General features: G+C 41.2%; 1 protein-coding gene, 1 long non-coding RNA gene and 1 pseudogene across 12 annotated transcripts in view; 2 read left to right on the top strand and 1 right to left on the bottom strand.

Moving 5' to 3' along the window:
• The window catches only part of SLC22A15 (solute carrier family 22 member 15), a 177,311-nt gene that overhangs the window by 98,088 nt on the left and 51,948 nt on the right, over positions 1-27,275 (bottom strand). For 8 of the 9 annotated variants that reach the window (XR_013828315.1, XR_013828316.1, XR_013828317.1 and 5 more), the window contains exons 1-2: positions 18,089-18,204; positions 5,378-5,590 (exon numbers count right to left, since the gene is read on the bottom strand). Coding sequence is in view for 5 of the 9 variants with exons in the window: in XM_079921421.1 (XP_079777547.1) it covers positions 5,378-5,590; positions 18,089-18,175 (300 nt within the window). In the remaining 4 variants the exon portion in view is untranslated. Of the gene's footprint in view, positions 1-5,377; positions 5,591-18,088; positions 18,205-27,275 lie in introns of those variants that run through there. The other variant, XM_079921422.1, reaches the window with a different exon arrangement.
• Positions 14,420-17,255, top strand: LOC307193699 (KH domain-containing, RNA-binding, signal transduction-associated protein 3-like; annotated as a pseudogene). The gene is made up of 2 exons: positions 14,420-14,562; positions 16,388-17,255. The product of its transcript is annotated as a KH domain-containing, RNA-binding, signal transduction-associated protein 3-like (transcript).
• LOC307186417 lies at positions 18,585-27,125 on the top strand. Of its 2 annotated transcripts, none has more exons than XR_013828319.1 (5): positions 18,585-18,704; positions 20,620-20,697; positions 21,610-21,711; positions 22,284-22,347; positions 26,990-27,125. It is a non-coding gene; the product is annotated as an uncharacterized lncRNA (long non-coding RNA). The 2 variants fall into 2 exon arrangements; XR_013828320.1 differs by lacking the exon at positions 26,990-27,125 and adding an exon at positions 23,554-24,283.

The raw sequence follows: 27,275 nt of genomic DNA, 5'->3' as shown, positions 1-27,275 counted from the left end.
TAGAGGGAAAGGAGAAAGAGGGAAGTACTAAAAAAAAAAAAAAGTACACGAACAAATAACAGCTGAGTATCTCCCAATTTAAGAGATATAACCCTGAAGATCCAAGAAGCTCAGAAAACTCCAAATAAGATAAACCTGAAGAAATCCATACCAAGTAACATCACAATCTAACTTTTAAAAACTAAAGACTGAAAAAACCTTAAAAGTAGCAAGAGAGAAATGACACCTTCCCTATAGGGGAAAAAAAAATTCAAATACCATATTTTTCATCACAAATCATAAAGGCCAGAAGGAAGTAGCACAGGAGTTTTTAAATGCTGAAAGAAAAGAACCGTCAACCAAGAATTTTATAACTAGTGAAAACAAGAGATGAAGGGGAAACCAGGATATTCTCAGATAAAGGTAAACTAAAAGAATTTGTCGCCATCAGAACTACCCTAAAACAACGGCTAATGAAAGTGCTCTAAAAAGAAAGAAAACATAAAAGAAGGGACTTTGGAATATCAGGAAGGAAGAAAGAACAATGTAAATACAACAGACTTTCCTTCTCCTCTTGAGTTTTCTAAATTATGCTTGATCGTTCAATGAAACAGAATGTTGGTTCTTTAAAAAGAACCGTAAAATTGACAAAACTCTATCAGGACAGATGGGTAACTAAATATGAAAGGACACAAATCACCAATATCAGGTAATAAAAGGGGATATCATTTCAGACTCTGCAGACATCAAAAGGATAATAAAGTAATACAATGAACAACGCTACACACATATTTTTGAAAACTTAGATGAAATGGACCAATTCTCTGAAAATCACAAACTGCCCCAACTCACAACACAATAGAGCTCATTTAAATAGTCTTATAACTTTTGAGGAAATTGAATTCATCATTTTAAAACCCCCAAAAAAGAAAACTAAAGACCCAGATGATTTTATTGGAGAATTCTCCCAAATGTTTAAAGGACTAACACCAATTCTATATGAAAAGCCAAAGGAACTAAAACAATCTTGAAAAGGAATAAAGTGAGAGGAACCAATCTACCTGTACATAAGACTTATTGTATAACTAAAGTAATATAATTAAACCTAGATGAGTCTGTAGAGAATTATGCTGAGTGAAAAAAAAAGTGCTGATCCCAAAAGGCTACATGTATGATTCCATTTTTATAATATTCTTGAAATGATGAAATTAAAGTATAGGAGAAAAGATTAGTGGTTACCAGGGAAATTAGACAGTGCTGGGGAGGGAGGAAAGTGGGTGTGGCTATATATAAATATATATGGTAACAGATCCTTGTGGTGATGGAAATGTTCTGTGTCTTAGCCGTATGTATCAATGTCGTTATCCTGGCTGTGATAGTATATTATGATTTTACAAGCTGCTACCATTGGGAAAAACTGGGCAAAGCATTCACAGAATTTATCTGTATTATTTCTTGCAACTGCATGTAAATCTACAATTATCTCAAAATAAAAACTTTAATTAAAAAAAAAGGAGACAAGAGCCAGCTTGAAGAGGTTCCCACTGGTAAATAGGGGATAATTTGAGCACCAAAATAATTAAAAGCTGTAATAAATTATAAATAATTGAAAAGACTAGGAATCCACTAGTACATACTAATGACAGAGAGATAGAGAGATGGAGAGAGAGAGAGAGAGAGAGAAAAGAAGAGGGAGATGAAGAGGAAGAGATACAGACAGACAGGCAGACAGATGGACAAGGAAGAAGAGAGGGCTGTTGCTTACAGCAAAATCTAAAAAGACAAAAAACAAAAAATGAACCCAAGCTCTGACGTATAAAGAACAGACTGTAGTTGCCAGAGGCAAGAGGTGAGGGGGTAGCTGAAATGAGTGAAGGGGGTCAAAAGGTACAAACTTCCAGTTATAAAATAAATAAGTCACAGGGATGTTATGTACAGCAAGGTGACCACAGTTAATACTGTATTGCACATCTGAAAGTTCCAAAGAGAATAGATCTTAAAAGTTCTCATCAGAAGGAAAAAAAAATTTTGTAACCACGTATGGTGAGGAATGTTAACTAGACTTGTTATGGTGATTTTTTCAGTGATAGAAATAGCAAATCATTATGTTGTACAACTGAAACTACTATAATGTTATATGTCAATTATACCTAAATTAAAATAAAAAAGCCCAACTGGCAAATGTAGAGGAAGCACTAGAGTTAAGAATTCATCATTTTGTAACCATCATAGTCTAGCTTGGTTTATGAAAAAATCATCAAAGGATGCTAAATTGGAGGGAGGGGTTTCTGATAAGGAATAGTAATTTAGCATAATCTTAAAGTGACTCGACTCCACACAGATTACTTATTTCTTGAAATGAAAAGAAAAAAAAAACTATACAGGGGAGAAATCAGGCAATACCTGGATGGTCAAATTAACATCACCCAAAAAGGGCAGATGAATATTGTGTGTCTCCTGTGTGACCCTCCAAGGACACAACATTACTTGTGTACTAGTCTGACTGTGGATGCATAACCTGAATGAGGAATCATCAGACAGACCCAAAATGGAGAACACTGTTATTTTTAAAAAGGGAGAGATTATACATTCTTCAAAAGTATAATATCATAAAAGAAACAGAAAGGCTGAAGGTGAAAAGATACTAAAAAGCCATGACAACTATATGCAATGTGTGATCCTAAACTGAATTCAATGCAAGAGGGGAAAACCACCGCTATCAAGGACATTACTGGGTCAAGTGGCAAAACTGGGTGTGGATAGTAGATCTGATAAAACTGCAGCATCAATGTTAAATTTCTTGAAGTTGATAATTGTACTGTGTTTATGTAAGAGAATGTTCTTATTTTTAGGAAATACACACTGAAGTATTTGGGTATAAAAAAACAGCAGTATGTGCAACTTTCAAATGGCTTTAAAAAATTGAGAAGAACAGTAACACCAGTGAGGAAAAATACTACCAACAGATGAAACTAAAGGATATAAGGGTATTCTTTGAACTATTCTTGAAATTTCTGTCAGTTTGAAATTATTTCCAAATAAAATAACTTTTAAAGTTCTTTGGCTTTTGTTAAGCTATCAAAAAGAACTAAGAGGGCTTCCCTGGTGGCGCAGTGGTTGAGAGTCCGCCTGCCGATGCAGGTGACACAGGTTCGTTCCCCGGTCCGGGAGGATCCCACATGCCGCGAAGCGGCTGGGCCCGTGAGCCATGGCCGCTGAGCCTGCGCGTCTGGAGCCTGTGCTCTGCAACGGGAGAGGTCACAGCAGTGGGAGGCCCGCGTACCGCAAAAAAAAAAAAAAAAAAAAAAAAAAAAAGAACTAAGAGATGTGCATACCAATTTAGATGGGATAGGTCCCTAAAAAGTACAATAATAAGAGCACAGGCTTCTGACTTAAGACAAATTTGGGTTCAATTCCTAGCTCTGCCCTTATTAGCTGACCTCAAGAAGTCTCAATTTCTTCATCTATAAAATGCAGAAAATAGTGCCTACCTCATAAAATTATTTTGAGGATTAAATGAAATAAGGGCTGTAAAATATTACAATGTCTGGCATATAGTCATCATTCCACAATGCTATTTATTATTTTTATAGCTGAGTAGTGGTGATACTTGTGATGGTAGTTATTGTGGTGGTGGCCAGAAAGCCATGGAAATACAAAGACGACCAAAATATGATTCCTGACCTCAAAGGACTTAAAAAAATAGAGCTGAACCACAAACTACAGTGTGTCACATAAGTGCAAACAAACTGTTGCTGGAGCAGAAACAAAAGTGTATTTACTTCTTCTGGGGAGTGGGTCAGGAAAGACTTCTCAGGGAAGGTAATGGTCAAGTGAGCAGTAGAGGGTAGGTTAGGATTTCACCAGGCAGAGGCGAGGGTGAGTGTTTGGGGCCATCCTGACGCAGGTAACAGGTATGGGCTGAGGGCTCAGGGCACAAGTGGGAAGCAGGGGAGGCAGAGAGAAGTGTAGAATGGGTCTGGAAAGTACACCCAGGACCAAGCTGGGGAGGGTGAAGGGCTTTGAATGTAACATGTAGGGTTTCACTGTTTTCTGGGTGTGGTGGGAGAACCACTGGAGGTTTTTGGGTGAGGGATGACAGGACTGGATCATTGTCATGAAAATGCCACTGGGCTAGGGTGTCAGTGTGCAAATGGATAGCTTGTGGAGAGCAGGCAAAGGACACACAGTATTTCAACACTTTAACAACCAGGACCTGTGCTTTCCAGCTGTGCTTGGGCCCTGCACCTCTTATCCCAGGGTTTCTCTTAACCAAACTATCTATCCTCAGTTTATATAACTCGCTGGCCCAGACGGTGCTCTCCTTACCAGAACCTTCTTGGCCAGGAAAGTCCCCTTGAAGGTAAGGCTTTCTGCCCACACTGGGCAGTACCATTTGTATTTTATGTTGTACAGTCAAGGTGCCCCATGCAGTCTACACACAGGACTGGACTTAAACATCAACTGTGGATGTTATAGATGAGCCATTACATTTCCCTCTCTTTACTTTGTTAATTTTGGGGGATATAAGAAAAAGACATGGGGACTTCCCTGGTGGCCAGTGGTTAAGAATCCGCCTGCTAATGCGGGGGACACAGGTTCAAGCCCTGGTCTGGGAAGATCCCACACACCACGGAGCAAATAAGCCCGTGCGCCACAACTACTGAGCCTGCAATCTAGAGCCCGTGAGCCACAACTACTGAGCCTGCATGCCACAACTACTGAAGCCTGCACACCTAGAACCCGTGATCCACAGCAAGAGAAGCCACCACAATGAAGAGTAGCCCCCACTTGCGGCAACTAGAGAAAGCCCGCATGCAGCAACGAAAACCCAACGCAGCCAAAAATTAATGAATAAATAATTAATTAATTTTAAAAAAAAAGAAAAAGACATGAAAGTTTTAATTCACTTTTTTTTTTTTTTTTTTTTTGCGGTACGCGTGCCTCTCACTGCTGTGGCCTCTCCCGTTGCAGAGCACAGGCTCCAGACGCGCAGACTCAGCGGCCATGGCTCACGGGCCCAGCCGCTCCGCGGCATGTGGGATCCTCCCGGACCGGGGCACGAACCCGCGTCCCCTGCATTGGCAGGCGGACTCTCAACCACTGCGCCACCAGGGAAGCCCTAATTCACTTTTTAAAAGGATACTCTAATCAAAATGGGGCTCTTCTGGAGTTTATGTCTTACTTCATCTATAACTAGTTTGGTAGGACTCATGCTTCTCCCATTTGCAGTAAGAAGGAAGAACAATGTATTTCCCTAGGATATTCTCCTTTAACTCTCAAATTTACTAGAAAGTGATTGGAAGGTGAGCTGAGATTTAAAACAACAAGACCAAACAATGGCTCCAGGGGGCTCATTCAGTGGTCAGAAGGGCCTGTCCCCTGCTCCTGCCATTACCTCGGAGGCGATGGAGGTGAAACTGCTGCTGAAGTGCACGTGCTTGTGCATCTCGCTGCCGTTGGCCGTCAGGAGCCAGGCCCCAAGCGCCTGGTCCTCACCAGCCGACCGGTTGCTGTGGCTCTGGTTCGGCAGGAGCTCCGCCAGGTCCCAGTGGTACGATGGTGTGGCCCCGACCAGCGCAATGAGGATGGCCTCCGTGGCCACGTAGAGCTGAAAAGAGGAAACACAACTAGTAAGCTCACAAACCTTGAAAGAGCAGGTCTCACTTTTATGTCTGTAGGAGCTACAGAAACGAGACACTTCAGAAACAAAGGAAAAAAACAGAAGGAAGCTTCCTGATCTACTACTAATGGAGCCATCAGCAATCCCATCTGTAAAGCACCTTCTACTTCCTCCGAGGGTTTTCTTCTACATTTGAGATACATCTGATGCTGAGGACACGGCACATAAATGGTTCCGCAGTGGCAGGGAGCTGGGGAGGGGGTGATATTACTAGCTCTGATTTAGAAGACTAACATTCCAGCTCTTTTCTCCTGACCACTACACCTCAGTTCAGATAAGCAGTCACCAGGGCCCAGGAGTATCTTGGTCTTGAATTCACGATCTAAACAAGAAAACATGTTGTGGCATAGTTAAATGTTTCCAAAAAAGTATGTGTTTGTATACACACACACACACACGCACGCACATACACGGGGGGGACAGATGCTCTATTATAATCAGGGAAGCATTATATGCACTTGAGTAGGTACTAAAGTATAGTATACAACTTATAAGATGTAAAAAATTCAAAATCCCAGGGATAGGTACCCACTTTATAACCTTTAGCTGTAGTAATCATTGTTTAGTCTAAACATAGTTTCCCCCTAAAGAAAAAATTATTTCATTCATTCATTCAAGGAATATTTATTGAGCACATACGACATTTGTCACTGACTGTTTTGGGCTTTCTGGCAATTCACAATTGGGTTTACAAGGTGTTGAGCCCTGTACAGAGTTTTAATGCTATAGATCCATTTATATAACTCTCCTTGGATGATTGTTTCAAGCTTAAAATTTATTAGGAAAACACAGAAATAGTCTGTTCCATAGTGAGACAATCTTATTTGAAGCAATCGCTATTCAAAAAAAATTTTTTAATTAAAAAAAATTATCACTATTAACTTAGAACTTAATGTCTTAAAATAGCTTTAAACAGAGTAAGTGTCTAAAAAACACAAAGCATGTGATTTCGGTACAGCATGTGGTAACACTCCCACTGGATGGACGAGTTGACTGCTGCATGAAAGGATGGAGAGACCTGCCCACAGCATTATCTCCACTGTCAGGGAACTCCCAGCCCCTTCCACACCCTTCTGGAGGGCCATGTTCAGCTGTTAAGGGGATAAGCTAAAGCACCAAAAGAAGAGTAATTTATCACAAGTAGATGATGGAATTACTGACAAGGAAAGAGAAAAGAAGTCATGACGTTGTGTGTGTCATAACAGCTAATGTAAAACCCAAGATGTGATTTTTCCCCTCTCTGCCAAGGCTGCAAGGCTGTAAGGCAGCCCCAATCTATTGTGAGTCGGATGACTGTGGGCCTCTGGAGATGCACAAAGCTGCCACAGGTCAGTCTGCGTGTGTGATTTACGGTAAAACGCAAAGGAAAACACGTTTCTCGGTTTATATTGCTTCCTGGCCCCTATTTGCATACTATTAAGGAAGTTTTCAGGACAGGAGGCAATCAGCTTACAAAAATGAAAACCTTAATAATTACAAGAAGAGGTAGATTACACATTTAGCTATAATTACAAAGCCACTTGCATCCATTTTAGTAACTGCCCTTCCTGATTACAATCTGCTGAAATTTAATTCATGGGTAAAGAAATGAAAAACAAAAAATGGGGAAAAGGGAACTCAGGAGATGATGCAAAACACATGTTCCAGTAAACGCACAGCCTTCAATCTGGCAAACCTAACTAGTTATATTTTTTTCTCTAAGCATGCTCTTTTCTGCTTTTGTTCGTACCATTCACTTCACCTACAAAGCACTTTCTTCTGCTGTGAATGTCTGAACCTTTCCCATCCTCCAAGATGTAACTCAGATGCCCCCTCCTCCTTGCCACCTCCTACCACCTTGCCTTCCCTCCAACCCCTCCAGAAGCCCTCTCCTGCTTCTGCTCACCTCCAAAAGTTCCATTTAGACCTTTCTTAGAACCCATATCATTTTCTTCACTGCACTATACGTATCTGCTTGTCTTATTTTTTCTATTGAAATCTACCCTCTCTGAGGGCAGGATCTGTGTCTGATTCACCTTTAGGCTCCCAAAGCAAATAACTCAGGGCCTAGATAGATGATATCACACATTCAACAAGTCCATGGATGAATGAATGACCATAACAGAATACTAATAATAACAGCAAACACTTCTCTAATGCTAACTATATTCCAGATACCATTCTAAGTGCTTGGTGAAAATATGTTAATGCATCTTATTTTTATCTGTATTATTCTAGAATAAGCAATGTTGTGTGTAAAACAGGAAGTGCTCCAAAGGGTCCTCTAATCTGAGGTGTATTTCATTGTGGAGGCTACCAATCTTGGAAGAAACTACAACGTACAGAAAAAAAGTTAAAACACAAAGAGGTGGTGCTGATATATACCCTTATTTATAACGCAGGGAGCAGTGAAACCTAGCTAATCAGTATTATCTGTATTAATCAGTATTATCCTTAGCAGTCAGTAGGTTGAAGAAGCACTTTCCTCCTTTCTCACTTTCTCTGCTCTCTTCCTACCCCTCACAATGTTTCCATTACCCACCCCATGTGAGCACGCACACACACACACACACACACACACACACACACAGAGGGACCTCACAGAATACACAGGGCCATGGCTTTGTGTCACCAGAGGGGTCGGAAACATGCAGCTCTTCCTTGCTGTGCCAGCCTCCATAACATGGCGTCAGCCTTTCTGTCTTTGACACAAATGGCCATGCCTGGTTTTGCTAAAGGTAAAAGAGAGAGTAGGCAGGTATCTATAATACATGCTAACTATGAAAGGTGAAAGGGACATCATGAGGATTAGGTAAAAGAGGAGATGCTTAAACTCTGCATACAGATTACTGTTAGGTACTTTACACCAGAGCCACATACATGGGTCACATGGTCCTATGAAGTCGAAGATGGTTTAGCCCTTAGCTAGTCCAGGGGATGCACCACCTATACAAGGCACATGGAGCGGTTTTCCTCGGTTTGCGTCTGCGACAATGTCACGGAGCTCTCATCTTGCTTCTTCCCCCAGAGTACAAACACTCTCCCTCTCTTCCCTCTGCTGTGACTCTGTGCACACATTCACTACGTAGCCTTGTCTAGAGAATTGCACCCATCAGCAGATGGGTCTTAAAGCCACAATGAGAAACCACCATCCATTCTCCTTCGGGGTGGGACCACCAACATCTCAAATAAATCATTATCTTCTCTAGTGCTACCTCCAGGGAAGGAGAACGAGTGCCACAGATGGCAGGACTGATTTTTCCCCTTCAATGTAATTATAATTAGAAAAGTGACTAAGATGCACTGGGGGATTGAAATTTTTAAAGTTTCAAAAGTGAATGCTTTAAAAGTAATTTTACACTAACAGCATTATAAGCCTTTATAATACTCAGGAAACCAAAAATGTCTCCCATAAATTATCTCATCACAATATCTTGTACTGGTGAAGTCATGGTAAATATGATGTTTATGTTGTAAGTGGGAAAGATGAGCCACAGAGCGATTAAATGAACGTTCAAGGGAACGTAAAACACTAATGGCAAAGCCAGGATGAGACTGGGAGCCACCTAACTTTGGGGCCAGAGCTTTTTTCAGAGAAAAAGTTGGGGGGAGGGATCAAAGATGATTTCATTGTTGTCATCACTCAGTTATCTAATTGACTCAATCAAAAGCATTACATGAGTATGACCACATCACGAAGGCAGCACCCAATGTCCAGGGCCCAGCACAAAGTGGGTATTCAATAAATATCTGTGGAGTGACTTACTGATACTATTTCTTGTGTTTAAAAAATTTAATTACGCCCTGAATAACAGATGCCTCTAAGTCCCATTTCTTCCCTGACTCTGATTTATCCACATGATGCCACCAGATCAGTCTCCCTGAGACATTCTTTGTGAAACTCTTCTGGTCAAAACATACTAATGGATAAATGATAGCTGTCCTAGCACCCAGGTATCTACCACATGACCCGATGGCTACCTTATCTGCATCCAGGCTTTCTGTACTAGCCTGTTCAGTTCCCCAAACAGGACTTTTCATTGTGTGCTGTGAAAAGCATATGGGATCTGTACACCTGAGTCTGAATCCCAGCTCTAGTAAACTTCCAGCAAATCAAAACCTTTCTAAACTTCACGTTTTCTTCCAGTAAGACTGGACACTGGCAGTACATCTTTATCTAGTTCATTCATATCTAACTAACCTAATCTGAAGGTCAAAGGGATTTTTCTTTAGCCAACATCACACAGTAAATCGCATAGCACCATCCAAATAGCATCTATCAGCGCCTCCCAATTTTAACGTTCAGAGTGTGACTCTGCAGGCCGGGATGAGACCTGAGATCCTGCTTTTCTAACAAGCTCTGGTGAGGTCAAGGCTGATGGTCTGGGCCACACTTCGTGTAACAAGGGTCTAGGTTATTCCCTCTTCTATACTTTCTCCAATGTTATGTTTCTCCACCTGAAACGGCCTACCCACTTCTCTCTTAACCCAAGCTTCAAAGTTCAGCTCAAGCTCAACCCTCTTTCTGAAGTTTCAACAAACCACTCTAGACCATGCTGATGTCTCTTTCTTAATGTCTAAAGCATTCAGTGGCTGTATTATTTACTAGGGAAATATTACTTTGTATCATTATTTAACAGTATAGATATAATTTTTTCTCTTCTAATGATTTGCCATCTCCTGAAGAAAAGAAAACCCTAATTTCTACTTCTATGTCCTTTCAAGAAACCCAACACACTACTGTGTACATAACAGGCTATAATATATTTGGTTAACTAATTCCTTGCATAAGCGTGTGGCAAAGAAAATGATGATGGATTAAAAACCAGTAATTATGGGACCTAATCTTGGTTCCCACCACTAATTAAGACCTTGGACACATTATTTGACCCACATCAGTTTCCCTCTCAATCTCCCAAATAAAATGGGAATGCCACCACCTGACCACCTTCCTTCTGTTATTTCAGTTTAATTTTTAAAAAATTTTAGTGAGTGCCAACACTTTGCAACACAGTGTATTCTGAGCCTCAGGTGATAACAATGATGGGTAAGAAACAGTTGTTTCCTTCTTAGGCACGTACATTCAAGTGAGGACAATATGTCCAGAGCTATAAATACAAGGCAGATTTGGACAAATGCTCTATTAGCCAGAGTAGAAATGAAGTTAATGAGACAACAAAGAAAGCAGATGTGAATTCCAACTCGGGGAATAAGGAAAAGGTTGCAAATGTGACACCTGAGCTAGGCAGTGAAAGACTGCTAGGGGTTTAATCAAAACAAAAATCAAGGAAGGAATTCTTAGGCCAAAGAAAGAGTCTGATCAGAGTCATGAGAGTAAAGAACCTATTTTTAGTGTTCTTTGAAGAAGTATTACTGGACAGGCTCAGCTTTTCCCAAACTTCAGTCATGTGAGTACCCCCTGCAAGAGTGTTACGTGCCCATTTGTTTTCTATTATTTACTTAATGGCCTTCTTTTAAATGGACTCAAATTTTTTAACTTGTAAATTTACAGAGAAATAAAATTGTATATCAATACAAATATAACCAGCCAGACGGAACTATAAAAATACAATGTTCTGGGGCTTCCCTGGTGGCTCACTGGTTAGGAATCTGCCTGTCAATGCAGGGGACATGGGTTCGAGCCCTGGTCCGGTAAGATCCCACATGCTGCGGAGCAACTAAGCCCGTGAGCCACAGCTACTGAGCCTGCGCTCTAGAGCCTGTGAGCCACAACTACTGAGCCCATGCGCCACAACTACTGAAGCCCACGCTCGCCTGGAGCCCATGCTCTGCAACAAGAAAATCCACCGCAATGAGAAGCCCGCGCACAAGGAAGAGTAGCCCCGGCTCACCGCAACTAGAGAAAGCCCGCACGCAGCAATGAAGACCCAATGCAGCCAAAAATAAATAAATAAATAAAATTAAAACAAATACAATGTTCTTCTACAGTACTAAGTGTTAGCTGGCACATTTTTATTTAAGGTGGGGCACAAGAGAGATTTTCGGGCAGGTTTTGGGGCCAGTGATTTTGTGCCTCACATCCACCGTCATGTTTCTGCTGCCTCACCTTGTCGCTGCAACACAGCAGCTGGACCTGCTACTGATCTACACTCCCCGGGATCCTCCTTTGGCTGCTCTGACTCCTGGGCCAAGTGTGTGTTTAGTTCCATGATGAAACAGATGTGCTTCATCAAGGTTGCAGGCAGTGAGAATGACACAGATTCCAGTCAATCCTGATGTGTTCCAGGCTGCCTTCCCTGCAGACTTCAAGCTCCAACAACAGACACAGAGAAAACAGCCTTACAGGGACTGCCGAACTAGCTCCCACAATTATATATGGTCAAATCCTCATAATAAATTATTCGCTGATTACATATATAATCACGTACATATATACAGATACAGATACACATATATATACAAACACATACATCTCCAGCCTAGAAGTTCTGCCTCCTGTTTCTCTGGTTGAACTATGCTGACACAACCTTAAACAAACATGGCAAAATGTCAGCATTTGTTAAACCTAGAAGTAGGTACATGTGTGTCTGTGACATTATTCTATGTATTTCATCTGAAATGCTTAATAACTTTAAAAAGTTTGAAAAGAAAATGAATAGTAAGTACAATAAAAACATAATAATGTTATTCAAGTCTAACTAGGTAATGTTTTCCACCAAAGTCTGAACTTTCCTTAATTCTGGTTCATTCCCTTTGTTAAAACAGAAATATTTGCAAATGTTTTGAGAAATACTAGCACCAAATGAGACATTCTTCTTAGATAAACAAAAGGATTAAAGAAGAACTGAAAAGGGAATAACCCTCTCACTTTATGAGTTAATGTTATTTAATAACATTTCCATAGACCACCTAAATCTACCATGCGGGCCACTCCTTGGGAGGTCAGAAAATGCAGAAAGATAGAAGATCAGAAATAACTGATATAGAGAAATACAGAATCAAGAACAAAGTGAGAGGATATACCTGGGAAGAGGGTAGAGATGTATCTTCCTCTTGATCTACAAGAATCTGCCTGCCAGTGCGGGGAACACGGATTCGGGCCCTGATCTGGGAAGATTCCACATGCCACAGAGCAACTAAGCCCGTGTGCCATAACTACTGAGCCTGCGCTCTAGAGCCCGCGAGCCACAACTACTGAGCCTGTGTGCTGCAACTGAGGAAGCCTGTGTGCCTAGAGCCCGTGCTCCACAACAAGAGGAGCCACCGCAGTGAGAAGCCCGCGCATCGCAACGAAGAGTAGCCCCCGCTCGCCGCAACTAGAGAAAGCCCATGTGCAGCAACGAAGATCCAACACAGCCAAAAATAAATAATAAATATATAAATTTATTTTAAAAAAAGAGATTCATCCATGTGGCTGTGTGTAGACCTAGTTTGTTCATTTTAACTGTTATATTCTATAAAATTTATGTCAGATTTTAATTATCTAGTCCTTTTTTTTTAAAGATTTTTTTTTTGATGTGGACCATTTCTAAAGTCTTTATTGAATTTGTTACAATATTGCTTCTGTTTTACGTTTTGGTTTTTTGGCAGAGAGGCATGTGGGATCTTAGCTCCCTGACCAGGGATCAAACTCGCACCCCCTGCATTGGAAGGCAGAGTCTTAACCACCTGACCACCAGGGAAGTCCCCAGTCCCTTTTTGAGAGTCATTTAGGTGGTTACTAAATTTTGTCATTACAAACAGTGCTGCAAAAAACATCCTATACATATCTGCTTATGCACAAGGGATACTGTCGTACATACACCTAGGAGTCCAATGCTGGTTGTAATTTTACTAGACAGTGCCAAATTGTTCTGTAAATGGGGTACTTTCTACTCATTTTCATCACACTTGTACTGTTAGACTATTTAATGTTTGCTATTCTAATAAGTGTGAAATGATATTTCATAGTCATTTTTATATGCCTGTCCCAGATGACCACTGAAGGTAAACATCTTTTCATGTGTTGACTATTATAGTTCCCTCTTCTGCAAAATACCTGCTCAGTCATTCCACTTTCTAAAACACCGTTAAAAGATATTTATTGCGTAGATGATATGAATGCACTGGTAGTTCAAGGATCTGAAAAGTAAGGTTGGGTTTATTAAGAGTTTACATAATAATAATGCATTCCGAAATACCAGAGTACTGCATCTCAAGCTGAGATTCACAGCAGCATCACAATTCTGCTGGTGAAACGAATGTTTATTACAGGTTACATGTTCCTGTTGGTTAATGGATGCTTTAAATTCTGTGTAAATTATACCACAGCATATGATTCATGATCCTGAGGAAAACGAAGGAGCCGGAGTCTCTGACTTAGAGCAAGGAAGTAGGATCCATTTCCACTTTATGTCTAAACGGATCAAGAAACAAAGAATTGTATTCAAACCTTCCTCCAAACAGTCTGGCAAATAAGCACACACAAACACAAACACAAAATAGTGATAATGGCGTCAACTTTGAATCACAATTGGAAAATAGAAATGGTAATAAAGTAAATAGAATTATTCATATTTAAATACCACAAATAACTCTTACCCAAAGGAGGGCATGTATATTTGAGTGGGTAAGACTTTTTCTAACTGCAAAATTATAAATCTTATTGCTTGTCCATAGGACAACCAGTTTTACAGAAGGCAATTTTTCTCCTCTAGCTTTCTTCTTAGGTACTGTAAAACCAAGTATCACTATTATCAGGTCACTTGCATCTTATCATGCTGACGAGAAATCGACAAAATCTGCATTTATTCTGTACATATCTGAAAGTTGACCACTATGGAGATTCCAAAGATTGTGTTTGCAAGGCAAGTGAAGGTAGGTCTCCTAGGCAAAGGAAACGATATTGAGACGTTTGAGGAGCTACCTGATGATATCTATAATCCAAGAAAAGTTAACCTAAAGACCTTTACAGTTGGTTTGTAATGTGGTCTTGTCCTCTTAGTTTGAACTTGGATGTGTTTGAAGTAAAGGGAGTTAACATCATTTTAAAAATAATAATGATCCTAGAAGGAAGAAAACAAAAGAATCTGTACGGTTTCCATCTCTGTCCCTCTAGTTTTGTGTTTCTCAGCTGGAGTTGGTCATCACCAAACCACAGATGTAGATAAGGCTCCTGCTGAGGCAGTCCCCTCTCCCTGGTGGTCCCTCTCCCTGGCAGTCCCATCTACAATGTGCAGGACTCCCCCTCTCTGGCAGGGCTGCTATACCATTGGTCTGTACACTCACTGGACACTGGTAGACAAGTGCTTTGGTTTTAAAAAGCAAACATCAAGCTCCTTCCATTCAAGCCAACCAACTCTGAAAAAGGCTTCTTACTTCTTCCTGTTAGAGGAAGCAACCCCCAGAAGAATGAAGAAAGCATCGTGTTACAACTGTGTGACGGGACCCTCTAGTACTCGCACTCTGCAGGCCAGCTCCCCTAGTCTAAATCATCTCCAACAACAGACTTGATAGAGCAGCCTTTGGGGAGAGCTTTGGGTGACCATAGGACCATGTGGATTATGTATCTCAATGGGGTAGTTAAGTCCTCACAAACGGGTAACAGCTGTGAAGAATTCACTTCTGCTTGGACCTGGGCATCTATACTCTTTTGGGATCCGCACAGCTACAGGGCACCTCCTCAGCCCACACCTACAAGTAAAGTCAGTCACTCATCCCCAACACTCTAAGAGCTAGTTCTTCTATGGTGAATACTGACCACACATCAGGCAGGGTTCAGTGAACAGTCATGGTCATGGGCTTAGACCTCTTTGGTACCAACTGGGTCTAACCAACTGGGTCAACCATAACAAAAAGTAAATGATGGAAATTTAACAGGTCCCGAACCCAGAACGGTGGCCTTTTTAGTGCCACACTCCACTCAAGACAAACTTATTCAAGGTCAGTGGATACCTGGCTAGGCAGGTGAGAACATAATGATACAGGAGATAGAGTGTAGGTGAGATTACTCAGAGAGGGAGTTATGTTCCTGAAATTCTTGGTTAGAATAGGAAAAGAATTTTCTCAAAGAGAAAATATAAATGAATGTCAGACATCATGATCACAATTCTATTCTCTCTGCATTAAATACTCTTTTGTGATTTAGCACAAATACTTTTTCCCCACAGGAAAGTGCATTTAAAGCTAAAACACTCTTAAAGGAACCTCAGAATATCACATATTTGTGAACTGAGAACTTGTTTTGCTAGAGAAAGAACTGACTTCATCTGTCAGTGCATCATTTAAATGGTTCTTCTGGCTGGTTATGAAATCAACTGAACTTTCAAACATTTTAATGGAAAACAGAATCGCTTAGTCAACCCTCACCTCCAACCCTCCCAGTCTTCCTGTTGAGCAGCTGATTTATGCAAGGTTTAAGCAACTGGTGGACTGGTGCTTATACCCATGATCACCCTGTCCTTCCCTCAGAATAACTATCATCACATGTTAATTGTAATTATTTAACTGCCTGCCTGCTTCATCCCACCCCCACTAGAATGTAAACTTCACAGGAAAGGGGCTTTGATTTATCTGACATTATAGCCCCTGATAAGCACACAGTAGGCACTCATTAAATATACGTTGAATGAAAGAATAAGTAAAATGGCCGACTGGCATACTAATAAAGGATCTGTGAACAAAATGCCTTTAGAATAAAAGAAGTAATTGACATCAAATGGGCCATTTAAGCTGGCAAAGGAGGAGGAACTTGCGTGGCGAAGTGTATTTGTAGTGACCTTGAGCATATGGAACCTACATTTTTAGGCTGGGACAGAAAGTTTTAACTCCTGTAAAACAGTTCCCTAAGTTCAACTTTGTGGGAAAACTTTTGGGGCCACGTGGCAATTCTGTGAAGCGTTTACAAGAAGAAACCTTGACAAAAATGTCCATCCTTGGAAAAGGCTCCATGAGAGACAAGGCAAAAGAAGAAGAGTTGAGGAAAAGTGGAGAAGCAAGGTACTTCCACCTCAGTGATGATCTCCGTGTTCTGAATGAAGTGTTTGCCCCGCCCCCCAGCAGAAGCCTATGCCCGGATGGGACATGCTCTGGAGGAAATCAAAAAGTTCCTCATTCCTGAGTATAATGATGAAATCAGGCAAGCACAGCTCCAGGAATTAACCTATTTGAATGGTGGTCCAGAAAATGCAGATGTACCAGTTGTTACCTTGCGTACAAGAGGGGTACCAACCCCAGCAATAACCAGGGGAAGGGGAGGAGTCACTGCCCAGCCAGTGGGAGTCGGGGTACTGCGAGGGACACCGACTGCCAGGGGAGTCCTTTCCACCCGAGGGCCAGTGAGTCGGGGAAGAGGACTTCTCACCTCAGAGCAAGAGGAGTCCCCCCAACTGGGTACAGACCTCCACCACCGCCCCCAACACGAGAGACCTGTGGAGATTATGACTATAACGATGGACATGGCACTGCTTATAAGGAACAGCGTTATGATTCCTATGATAACAGCTATAGCGCCCCAGCCCAAAGTGGCGCTGATTACTATGCTTATGGACACCGATTCAGTGAAGAGACGTGTGATTCCTAAGGGCCAGAGGAGTGGACTAACTCAAGACACAAGGCACCCTCAGCGAGGACAGCAACGGGTGTCTACAGAGACCAGCCATACAGCAGATACTGACTGTACTGTCTGATGCTGTGACATAGCCAGTCTCCATCAGTCCTGTATACTGTTCAAAGTAATTGTTTTCTACGAACAATCCCTTTGTAAATAAATCAAAATGGTTAAAATCTGGAGAAAACCAAAAAAGCAGTCTCTGAGAATTCTGTACAATGAAGAAGTGATTCCATTTTACACCACACGTTGTAGATGGCACTATGGACTTTAAAAAGTCTCAACCCAAGGGGACTCTGGGCAGAATGACCCAGCAGAACTTAAACCAGAAAGAAAGAAACCCTATGCATTGAAAGCTCCTGGATAGGAAGTCCCCTCAAATCCAGGAAAAGATGGTAAGTAGATACCACAGCTGAAGGAGGCCCTCTAAATCAGCCCTTCTGTCAGCGGGTGATCAGGGCCCTCCCTCTCTGTGTTCCAGATTCCAAAGTGACAGCGCCACAGGTTAAAAATTCCCTTCCTATTCACAGCGTATTCCAGGTAACAACTGGATTTTTCATCTCTTACTAACCAGCTCGCTGGCTTAAGTACCCCCCCACGCAGTCCCTCCCCACTCGAGGTGAGAGAAGCATGGCGCCTAAGGGACGAGGATCCGAGGCTTGGGTTGACAGGCCGGCCGGCGACCTTGGCTTTCCGGGGCCCAGGCCAACGCGCGGCGCCTACCCCAGCGCCGCCCTCGCGCGGGGTGAAGGTGGAGGCGGGAGAGGCTCGCCACACCTCGGGGTTTGCAGAGGCTCGGCATCCGGGCCGGGCGCTGGGGGGTGGGGAGGGAGGTACGCCTCTCCCCGGGCGGCTAGGAAGCGGGGACGTGGGAGCCATACGAGCGGCGAGGGACTCACCTGCAGCAACACCGCCAGCAGGAAGCACAGGTACATCTGGTAGATGCCCATCTCGCCTACCGCCTGGAACGCCTCCTCCACCTCCATGGCCGGCCGCGCGCTCGGCCCCGGCCTAGCCGCCAGCGGGAGCCCGGCCCCGACCCGCCCTCCCGCCGCCCCCGCTCCGGCGCGGCCCTCCCCGGCCGGCCCGGCGCGCGAGCTCCACGGCGCCCGGCACCGGCTCGGCCCAGCCAGCGAGGAGCCGGGCGCGGCGTGGGAGCGTGGGCGGGGCGGCGGGAGTAGCGTCTGCGCGGGCGGGGTCGGGGGTCGGGGGTCGGGGGCCGGGGGCCCGCGCGGGCTTGCGGGTCCGGGGCGGGATGCCAGGTACCAGGGCCTCTGGGCTTCCTGTTAAAGATTTTTTTCTGAGAGGGATGGGTTTCTGCGCCGCTTAAAGCGAGAGGAAAGAGGAAGTGGGAAGTGGGCTCGGCCGTCGGCATCCTCTCTGATGGAGAAATACGGGAAGGGCAGCGGCGTCTAAGCCACAGCCGCTGCTTCGGGGACGGGGGACGCGATGACTGTTGGGAGACCGGGTGACTGCTAGCATAATCTGTACTTTTGTACAAATCAGTTAAATGCGGTAAGTGGGAATGGGTTCTAGATCCTTCGGAGAAGAGTGCTGTTCAACATTTCTTTACATCCTGCTCTGTGCTAGCTATGTGGTCAGGCAACCAAATTCTTGCAAAACCGTGAGATACGTTTGGTTATAGAGATATCCATGAGGTACGAAGGAAATACAAAAGATGAAAGATTAATTTATGGGACAGGACGTGATGGCTGCCAAAGTGTTTGAAGGATAAACAGCAGTTTGAAGGGCTGGAAATGGAGAAATATGCAGCAGGACCTAGGGACGCTAGTCACTTGCCTTAAGCCTCATTTCTCCACCTCCTTAGATTGATTTTAACAGCTGCATAGTATTCCATTGTCGAGGCCACGGCACCCAATACAATATTGAACAGAAGAAGTAACCAGTTAATGCTTTATCTAGCCTTTTACGTCTAAGAGAGTGAGATAGGTCTATAATTTTCTTGTTACTGTTCTTGTCTGGATTTGGCTGTGAGATTATAGTAGCTTAGTAAAATGAGTTGGAAGTATTTAGTAAAAACTCTTCTTTAAACCATCTGGACTTGGTTTGTTTTGCAGGGGGAGCCTCTTTGTTACAGAGATAGAGACCTAGAGAGATTTATGTCACTTATTTTTATGGATTTTTTTTTTTTTTTTTTTTTTTTTTTTGGTACGCGGGCCTCTCACTGTTGTGGCCTCTCCCGCTGCAGAGCAACAGGCTCCGGACGCACAGGCTCAGCGTCCATGGCTCACAGGCCTAGCCGCTCCGCGGCATGTGGGATCCTCCCGGACTGGGGCACGAACCCGTATCCCCTGCATCGGCAGGCGGACTCTCAACCACTGCACCACCAGGGAAGCCCTTTATGGCTTTTTGTTCTTGAATTACTTTTAGTTTTTTTTCTAGAAGTGTTACTATTTTATCTAGTTTTTCTGTTGTTTTTGGAATAAACTTGTTCATCTTGTTCTCTTGGGGTTTTTTAAATCATGCTCTAGCTGTATTTAGGCCCCATTTTTTTATTCTGAATATTATTCATTTTTATTGTCCCATTCTTATCAGTCTTGCCAGAAGCTTGTCTACTTTATTATTTTTTGAAGAAACCAGTTTTTATTTTGTGATTTTTCTTTCTTTATGTCTTTGTTTTCTATTTTATGGAATATATGAACTATTTTCTTTCTTTACTTATTTTTGCTAGTATGTAATTCTTTTACTGCCTACATGACTTGAAAGTTTAGCTTTTTGCTTTCAATTTTCCTTTTATAAGAATAATTATACATAAGACTATGCATTTCTCTAGGTACTACTTTGCTCTATTCCACAAGTTTTGTCATGTGGTACTTACATTGTCTTTAGTTTTAAATATTCCCTGACATTGTAATGTCCTCTCTACCCAAGGAGCTATTTGTTCTTTTTTTTTAAGTTTTCAATTAAAGGTTGTTGCTATTTTTTAACCATCTTTTTATTGTTGATTACTAATTTAAATGCTTTGTGAACATAGATGATATTAAATCTTGGAAATTGAATTTTCTTGTGACCTAGTATGTGGTCATTTTAGAAAAGTGTACTGAATGTATTGAAAATACTCTCCATTTGTTTGGGTGCAAGGTTCTTTATCTATTAGATCAACCTTGTTAATTTTATCAAAGTAGTCTGTATTACTACTAAATTTTACTTTGCTGGATGTATCAGATTTTAGTAAACGTGTCAAAATCTTACAAAATGATTATCATTTTCGAGTTTTTATCAAGTTCTCTTTTTATTTGTGAAAGTTTATGAAAGTACCAATTGTATCATTCCTTTTATCGTGATAAAATACCTTTTTTTCTCTTAATGCTTTTTGTCTTAATTTTCATTTTGTCTAATGTTAACATTGCTGTGTCAATTTTTTGTTGTTGTTATTTTCCTTGTAATCCCTTTGTTTTCATCCTTTCAGCTTTGTTACCTTCTAGACATGTTTATGGAAGGAGGGTTTATTTGTCTATCCAATTTTGTAGTCTCTGTCTTTTAACAGGTGAGTTAAACCCACTTATACTCATTGTGAATAATATATTTAGAATCATTTCTACTATTTTGTGTTTTATGTTTATCATCTTCTTTCTTTTTACTTCCTGGCCGTCTATTGAAGTCTTAAAGCCATTTTTATATGGTCCTTCTTTCTTTCTTCTATTTTTGGGAGCTACACATTGCACTATTTTTTGTTTTATGTTTACCATCTTCTTTCTTTTTACTTTCTGGCCATCTATTGAAGTCTTAAAACCATTTTTATATGGTCCTTCTTTCTTCTATTTTTGGGAGCTACACATTGCACTATTATTGTTATTATTGTTGTCATTATTATTATTTTAGTAGTTAACGTTTTAACATCCACATAACTGTACACTGTTCTACAATGTTGATAGTTACTTAATATATTTATTCTCTTTTCAAACTACACGAGATTCCAGAATGCTTTATCGGAGAAAACACAGGAGGACATAAAATGTTATGTTCTGAAAAGCTTTGTTAGGTGACTCAAGAAGTGACTATTGTGGTGCCAAAACACTGATGAACAAGACTAATGTGAAGTGTTTTAACAAAAAACTTTCACTGTTAAGGAAAATTGTCCTGCACTTGGAAATAATCAGAAAGCAAGAAGAGGACTGTATGTCCTTTCAATGTAATCATGAAGCATTATTCAACAAGCCCACCCCCAGGATTATTTAATTATTTAATTCAGTAGGAAAATTTACCAGTGTTTGACCTGGCTATTTGCTATGAATTAGAGTCTAGATACTGTGCAGTTACATGTAAATTTGTGGATTTTCTTTTTGGTAGAGATGTAAATGATTATGTTTAATAGGAAAGATAATAATCTATTATTTCATTGCCCCGCAGAACATTAATTCATTTTATATATAATCTAGCAATCTTTTTTTTTTCCTAGAAATAACCAGTTCTTCAAATGCTCTTAGAACCAGCTTTACCATCCTACTGCTTCCTTCATCAATTAAAAATAAAATCATTGACATGGGTTCATTCTGTATAGGTAAGAGAGTCATATTTTGAACTTTTGAAATTTTCCTTTGATATTATGATGCATGAGAGTGAAAAAATTATACATCCATATTTTATGATATATAGCTAAATAAATGAAGTGTTAAGTAGAAGTTGGGTTATTTCATCTTACTCGCTAAAAGTTTATGTATTTTAAGTGAGTCAGAAACTTTACATATTCCGTGTTAATTCACATTGTGTTGGAACATATATCCTAAAAGCAGTTGGTTATCGTGAGAACAGAAAATACAACCCTGGGAGTGTCAGAAATGAGGTCTGTGGATTGATAGAGTCCAGGTATGCAGTGCTAAGGAGCTTCAACTTTTTCCTGCAGGTGATGGGGACCACTGAAGTGTTTTTTCAGGTTGAGCGTTGTGATTTTTAAAAGATGATTTGGCAGCAGTGGAAAATGCACGTAACACCAGTTGAGACACTGTTGTAAGGGCCCAGGCAGGACCCAGTGAGGGTCTGAGAGCTTAAACCAGGACAGTGGTAATAGGGATTGAGAAGTGAAGTCAAATTTAAGGTAAAATCTGCAAAAATTGACAGTGATTCATTTTGCAGAAGCATACGAGAGAGAAATCAGCAATGATTCCTGTTTCTGGCTTCAACAACTGGGAAAATGGAGGTAGTACTATTTTTTATATATATAAATTTATTTATTTCATTTATTTATTTTTGGCTGCATTGGGTCTTCGTTGCCTGTGCACGGGCTTTCTCTAGTTGCGGCGAGCGGGGGCTGCTCTTCGTTGAGGTGTGCGGGCTTCTCATTGCGGCGGCTTCTCTTGTTGCAGACCATGGGCTCTAGGCACGTGGGCTTCAGTAGTTGTGTCACACGGGCTTCGTAGTTGTGGCTCTTGGGCTCTAGAACACAGGCTCAGTAATTGTGGCGCATGGGCTGAGTTGCTTTGCGGCTTGTGGGATCTTCCCGGACCCAGGGCTCGAACCCGTGTCCCCTGCTTTGGTAGGCGGATTCCTAACCACTGCACCACCAGGGAAGCCCAGAGGTAGTACTGTTAACTGAGGTAGGGAACACAGAAGGTAGAGTAGGTTGGTGGTGGTAGGTTGAAGGACCTGAGATAGGAATGGTGGGGCCTAGAGGCATTGCTCTTTTAAATGGTCGTTGCCCCTTTAAGATCCTGCCCTTCCCCCCCTTAACCCACCCAGGCCCCTGCTGGATTTCCTTGCCCTCATTTACAGTCCGTGCCAGAGCTTCTGAGCATGCGCTGAAGGAAGAGCAGGACTAATTAAAGCTCTCCTGAGGCTCAAGGTATTGCATCTGTGGCTCTTAGCAAAGAGTTCCATTTTGAGAGCATATTTTCCCCATCTGACCATTCTTTACTCATTTTTCTTTTTCTTAAGTCCTTTCCTACTATAATTTTATAGTACCTGTATTTCTTTTAATAACTCAGAAGTAATGAACATCTGGGGTTTTTTTAAATAATAAACAATTAAAATAATGTTTAAAATAGTGTGTCTATCAAATATACACTTGTTGGGATATGAGAGGAAGAAAGGTTAACTTTATCTGGTAAATTACATAAAGCCTTGAAGCAAATATACTCAATTATTGTCATCTTCTTTCTTTTGTTGTAAAACCTCCACACCTAACCACAGTGTGGCCTTTTGCTTCACTGGTAATTTGGTGTCCCGGAAGGCTACTAAAATTCGGTATGCAAGATAACAGAATTCATGTGTGTTAAGTGTTGTTTCAAATCCTTGGAAATCAGTGTTGTATACCAGCCTAAATGTACCCAGAGTTAGTCTTTTTAAAAAATCTAAAGAACATTTTTCCTTCTGCATAAACCTTTATGCTGAGATAACTCTTTGTTAGTATGTTACAGCAACATGCCTTAATAAAGACAGCCAAAGTCCAAATACCTCTGTCAACATTAAGTTGATATAAACACAGCAAATGTGATGGGAGTGACCAGATCACAAGGAAGCCAGATTTTGAGGACAGATGTCTGGGAGGAAGGAGCAAGAAGACAAAGGGAGGAAAAGCAAAACGATAATGGAATTAGCGGTGAGATGGACGTGTCTCCGTGTTCTGGCCCTCCAAACCAACAACTGTCATTCAAAAACCGTCTGTAAGTGGGTGAAAGCATATACTAAATTAGATCTAAATCTGATATGGAGGAGTTGGCCATTTCCATGTCTCAAACCTTAGCAATAAAAGAGTATGAATAGAGTTAGGTCTAAAGTTCTATTTTTAGGTTACAGCAGAAAGAGATGAAATATGAGGGAAATTAGCCATTACTTATGTTTGAATTTAGATCATAGAGTGTTTTGCTTGCTAAGAGTCCAGTTTTACATGCTGTCCCAAGAGGCACTGAGCTTAGAGAATGGGACATTCATTTAATTCAACAGATTCATTCCTGAGTGCCCAACTTTAATGAAAACGTCAGGGTTGTTGCTGTTACTGCCACTATGCTGCTGCTATTTCTTAATGCAGGGAAGTTTTACAACTAGGGAATACAGACTGCAATGACTAATTTGCCATACTCATGGACGTCTATCATTTGAGGCTATATAATTCAGTAGAATGGATAAAAATTTGCCAAATGCCCCGAAGTTCCCCAGGATTAAAATCTGGGTGCTATTGGAATTGCCTGAACCACTTGAGTTGGTTAAGTATTGCGCAAACATGATGATAACCTGCATATCAAGAGTCTTAACCCCAAGTGGGCTTTCTAAATTAAAACCAGCAATTTACATTGCCTTCAGAAAGTAGGAACCCAAAGTAGATTTCAGAGAATCAAGTTTGATCCACTGGATCTACTCAGTCTCAAAAAGGAGAAGTCACCAATCCCGAAACCATTCTGAAAATCGTTATGTATGAGAATTCTTTCAACAAATGCGTGCTGGGCATATTATTCTAGGTGTGAGGAATACAGGGTTAAACCAGCAAAGCCTCTCCTCTCACTAGTGGCGCTTGCCTTCCAGTGAAGACTTTCTTCTTGGCTGCAGTACTGGATGGGGTGGTAGGGGTGAGAGCGAGGAAGAGGAGGAGGAGTTGTCGACTCTGGAAATTGCACACTTGCTCTACTATCTGATCATGAAATAGGCTCCAAATTAAAACATAACGATGTGGCTAAGTAGATTAGAAAGAAGAATGGTATCCATTATGTCTTCTTCAGTCTGAAGGCTCTTGTCCCTATGTTAATCTGCCTTAAGAAGAATTAGCCAGATCTTGTTATCTCCCTATAGTAGTGAGAGTCACTTAGTAGAAAGTTACATGAGTGCACAAATTCACATGAATTTTCAGAACCAAGTTAATCCTTAATTTACTGGCATCCAGCTATTTGAGCCTGAAGATCATATTGCATCTTAAATGATATAAACTCATCTTCATCGGTTTTCATATGAATGAGAAGAGTATCTTATTCTCAGCCAAACAGCAAATCAAATCCTCCTGTCAATTATCTGTTTCAGTGCAAGATTTTGAATAGTCTCAGTTTTAGTTGCCCCTCCTACCAGGCCTGCGATTCTTCTTTCACCTTTGTCTAATAAAGACATTTTTTAATTTAATTATAGTTGATTTACAATCTTATGTTAGTTTCAGGTATACAGCAAAATGATTTAGCTTTACATATATATGTATATATATATGTATACTTTTTCAGATTATTTTCTACTATAGGTTATTACAAGATATTGAATATAGTTCCCTGGGCTATACAGTAGGTCATTGTTGTTTATCTATTTTATATTTAGTAGTTTGTATCAGCTAATCCCAAACTCCTAATGTATCCCTCCCCAACTCCTTTTCTACTTTGGTAACCATATATTTGTTTTCTATGTCTGTGAGTCTTATTCTGTTTTGTAAATAAGTTCATTTGTGTCGTATTTTAGATTCCATGTATAAGCAATATCATATGGTATTTGTCTTTCTCTGCCTGACTTCTCTTAGTATGATAGGTCCATCCATGTTGCTGCAAATGGCAGTATTTCATTCATTTTCCTTCACCTTTTTTTGTCACAGGACCTTGTGCAAACCCAATGAAGTTAATGTTTTTTTAAAAAAAATTTATTTTATTTATTTATTTTTGGTTGCAGTGGGTCTTCATTGCTGCGTGTGGGCTTTCTCTAGTTGCGGCAAGCGGGGGCTACTCTTCATTGCAGTGCACAAGCTTCTCATTGCAGTGGCTTCTCTTGTTGCCGAGCACGGGCTCTAGGCATGCAGGCTTCAGTAGTTGTGGCATGCAGGCTCAGTAGTTGTGGCTCATGGGCTCTAGAGCATAGGCTCAGTTGCTCCACATCGTGTGGGATCTTCCCCGACCAGGGCTCGAACCTGTGTCCCCTGCATTGGCAGGCCGATTCTTAACCACTGCGCCACCAGGAAGCCCGAAGTTAATGGTTTTTCCTCAGGACAATGAGGGTACTGGAGAGGGTGCACTCATACACACACACATTTTGAATGCCATTTTTTAGAAATCACTGAGCCCACCCCCCCCCCACATTATAAAAATGTTAAATTTAGGCTATGGGAGGTTAGATAATAGGTTTAAGATGATTCAGGGACATACTGCAAGCCACATAATTAGTTAGCACAGCAGTAACTAAAACCAAGTTCTCAAAAGTTTGTGAGTTGTTTTTTGTTTTTGTTTTGTTTTGTTTGTTTTTACTAACAGATTCCACTCTCTGGTACAGGCCCCATCTCTGAACCATTTTTTCTTATCTGGAAATATTAATATAGAACAATATTATCTTTGTAACACATTTACACTCTGATTCCTTTGTAAACAGAGTAAATGTCCCCAGATCCACGATTTTAAGGTTGGGACTTTAGCTCAATAGGGGCCCTCCCTCCCTAATAACTCAGTGACATGACTGCAATCGCAAACACGTGCTGAAGGCTTTCTCATCTGTTGTGTTTGAAGCCAGAGAATGGAATAGCACTGTAGCTTTCCTTTGTGGGTTATTCCTTACTCAACAGCCATTCTGCTTTTGACCTGAAAAACTGGGCCACAGAGATCTTGCACCATCAGGCTTCTTTCTTATTGGGCTGTGAAAGTCTAACATATGGCTAATTACAATTTACACCTCCTTAAGTGCTCCAACAATCCACTAAAGGATGTTTTGTCTCTTTGGTTTAGTGTTCAGAGCACTTTTTGCAGACAAAGCAGTAAACAGTTCCTTTGGAGGTGCTTCTTAATTTCAGATGATGATGGAAGATGATGATCTTCTGTCTGGGTTCTTAATGATGTATTCTCGGCCTGTTCTGTTATATGACGGCGTTCCTAATGATGTGTCATTGCCATTTACAGCATCCTGGTGACCAGCTTGCCTTTTCCTCAGCATCTTCTTCCCATGGTCAAGACATGAAACAGGTCCATTGAGGATAAAATGAAGAACTAAAGTAAGTGAAAGAAGATGAGATTTTAGGAGCAAAATGTCTATGGCATAAAATAAATAAATATAACTGATAATAAAGATATTTGATCAAAGATACCTGAGTCATTTTGTGTTTATGTTTTTATTTTTGTCATTGCTCTTTTCAGCTGTGTATGTGTTTATGAGATACATACATGCTCTGTTGCAAGGAGATGGGTG

Source organism: Stenella coeruleoalba (genome assembly GCF_951394435.1).
Source record: "Stenella coeruleoalba genome assembly, chromosome: 1".
Lineage (NCBI taxonomy): Eukaryota > Metazoa > Chordata > Mammalia > Artiodactyla > Delphinidae > Stenella > Stenella coeruleoalba.
The sequence above is the reverse complement of the archived record's forward strand: the minus strand, read 5'-3'. Positions and strand labels throughout refer to the sequence as shown.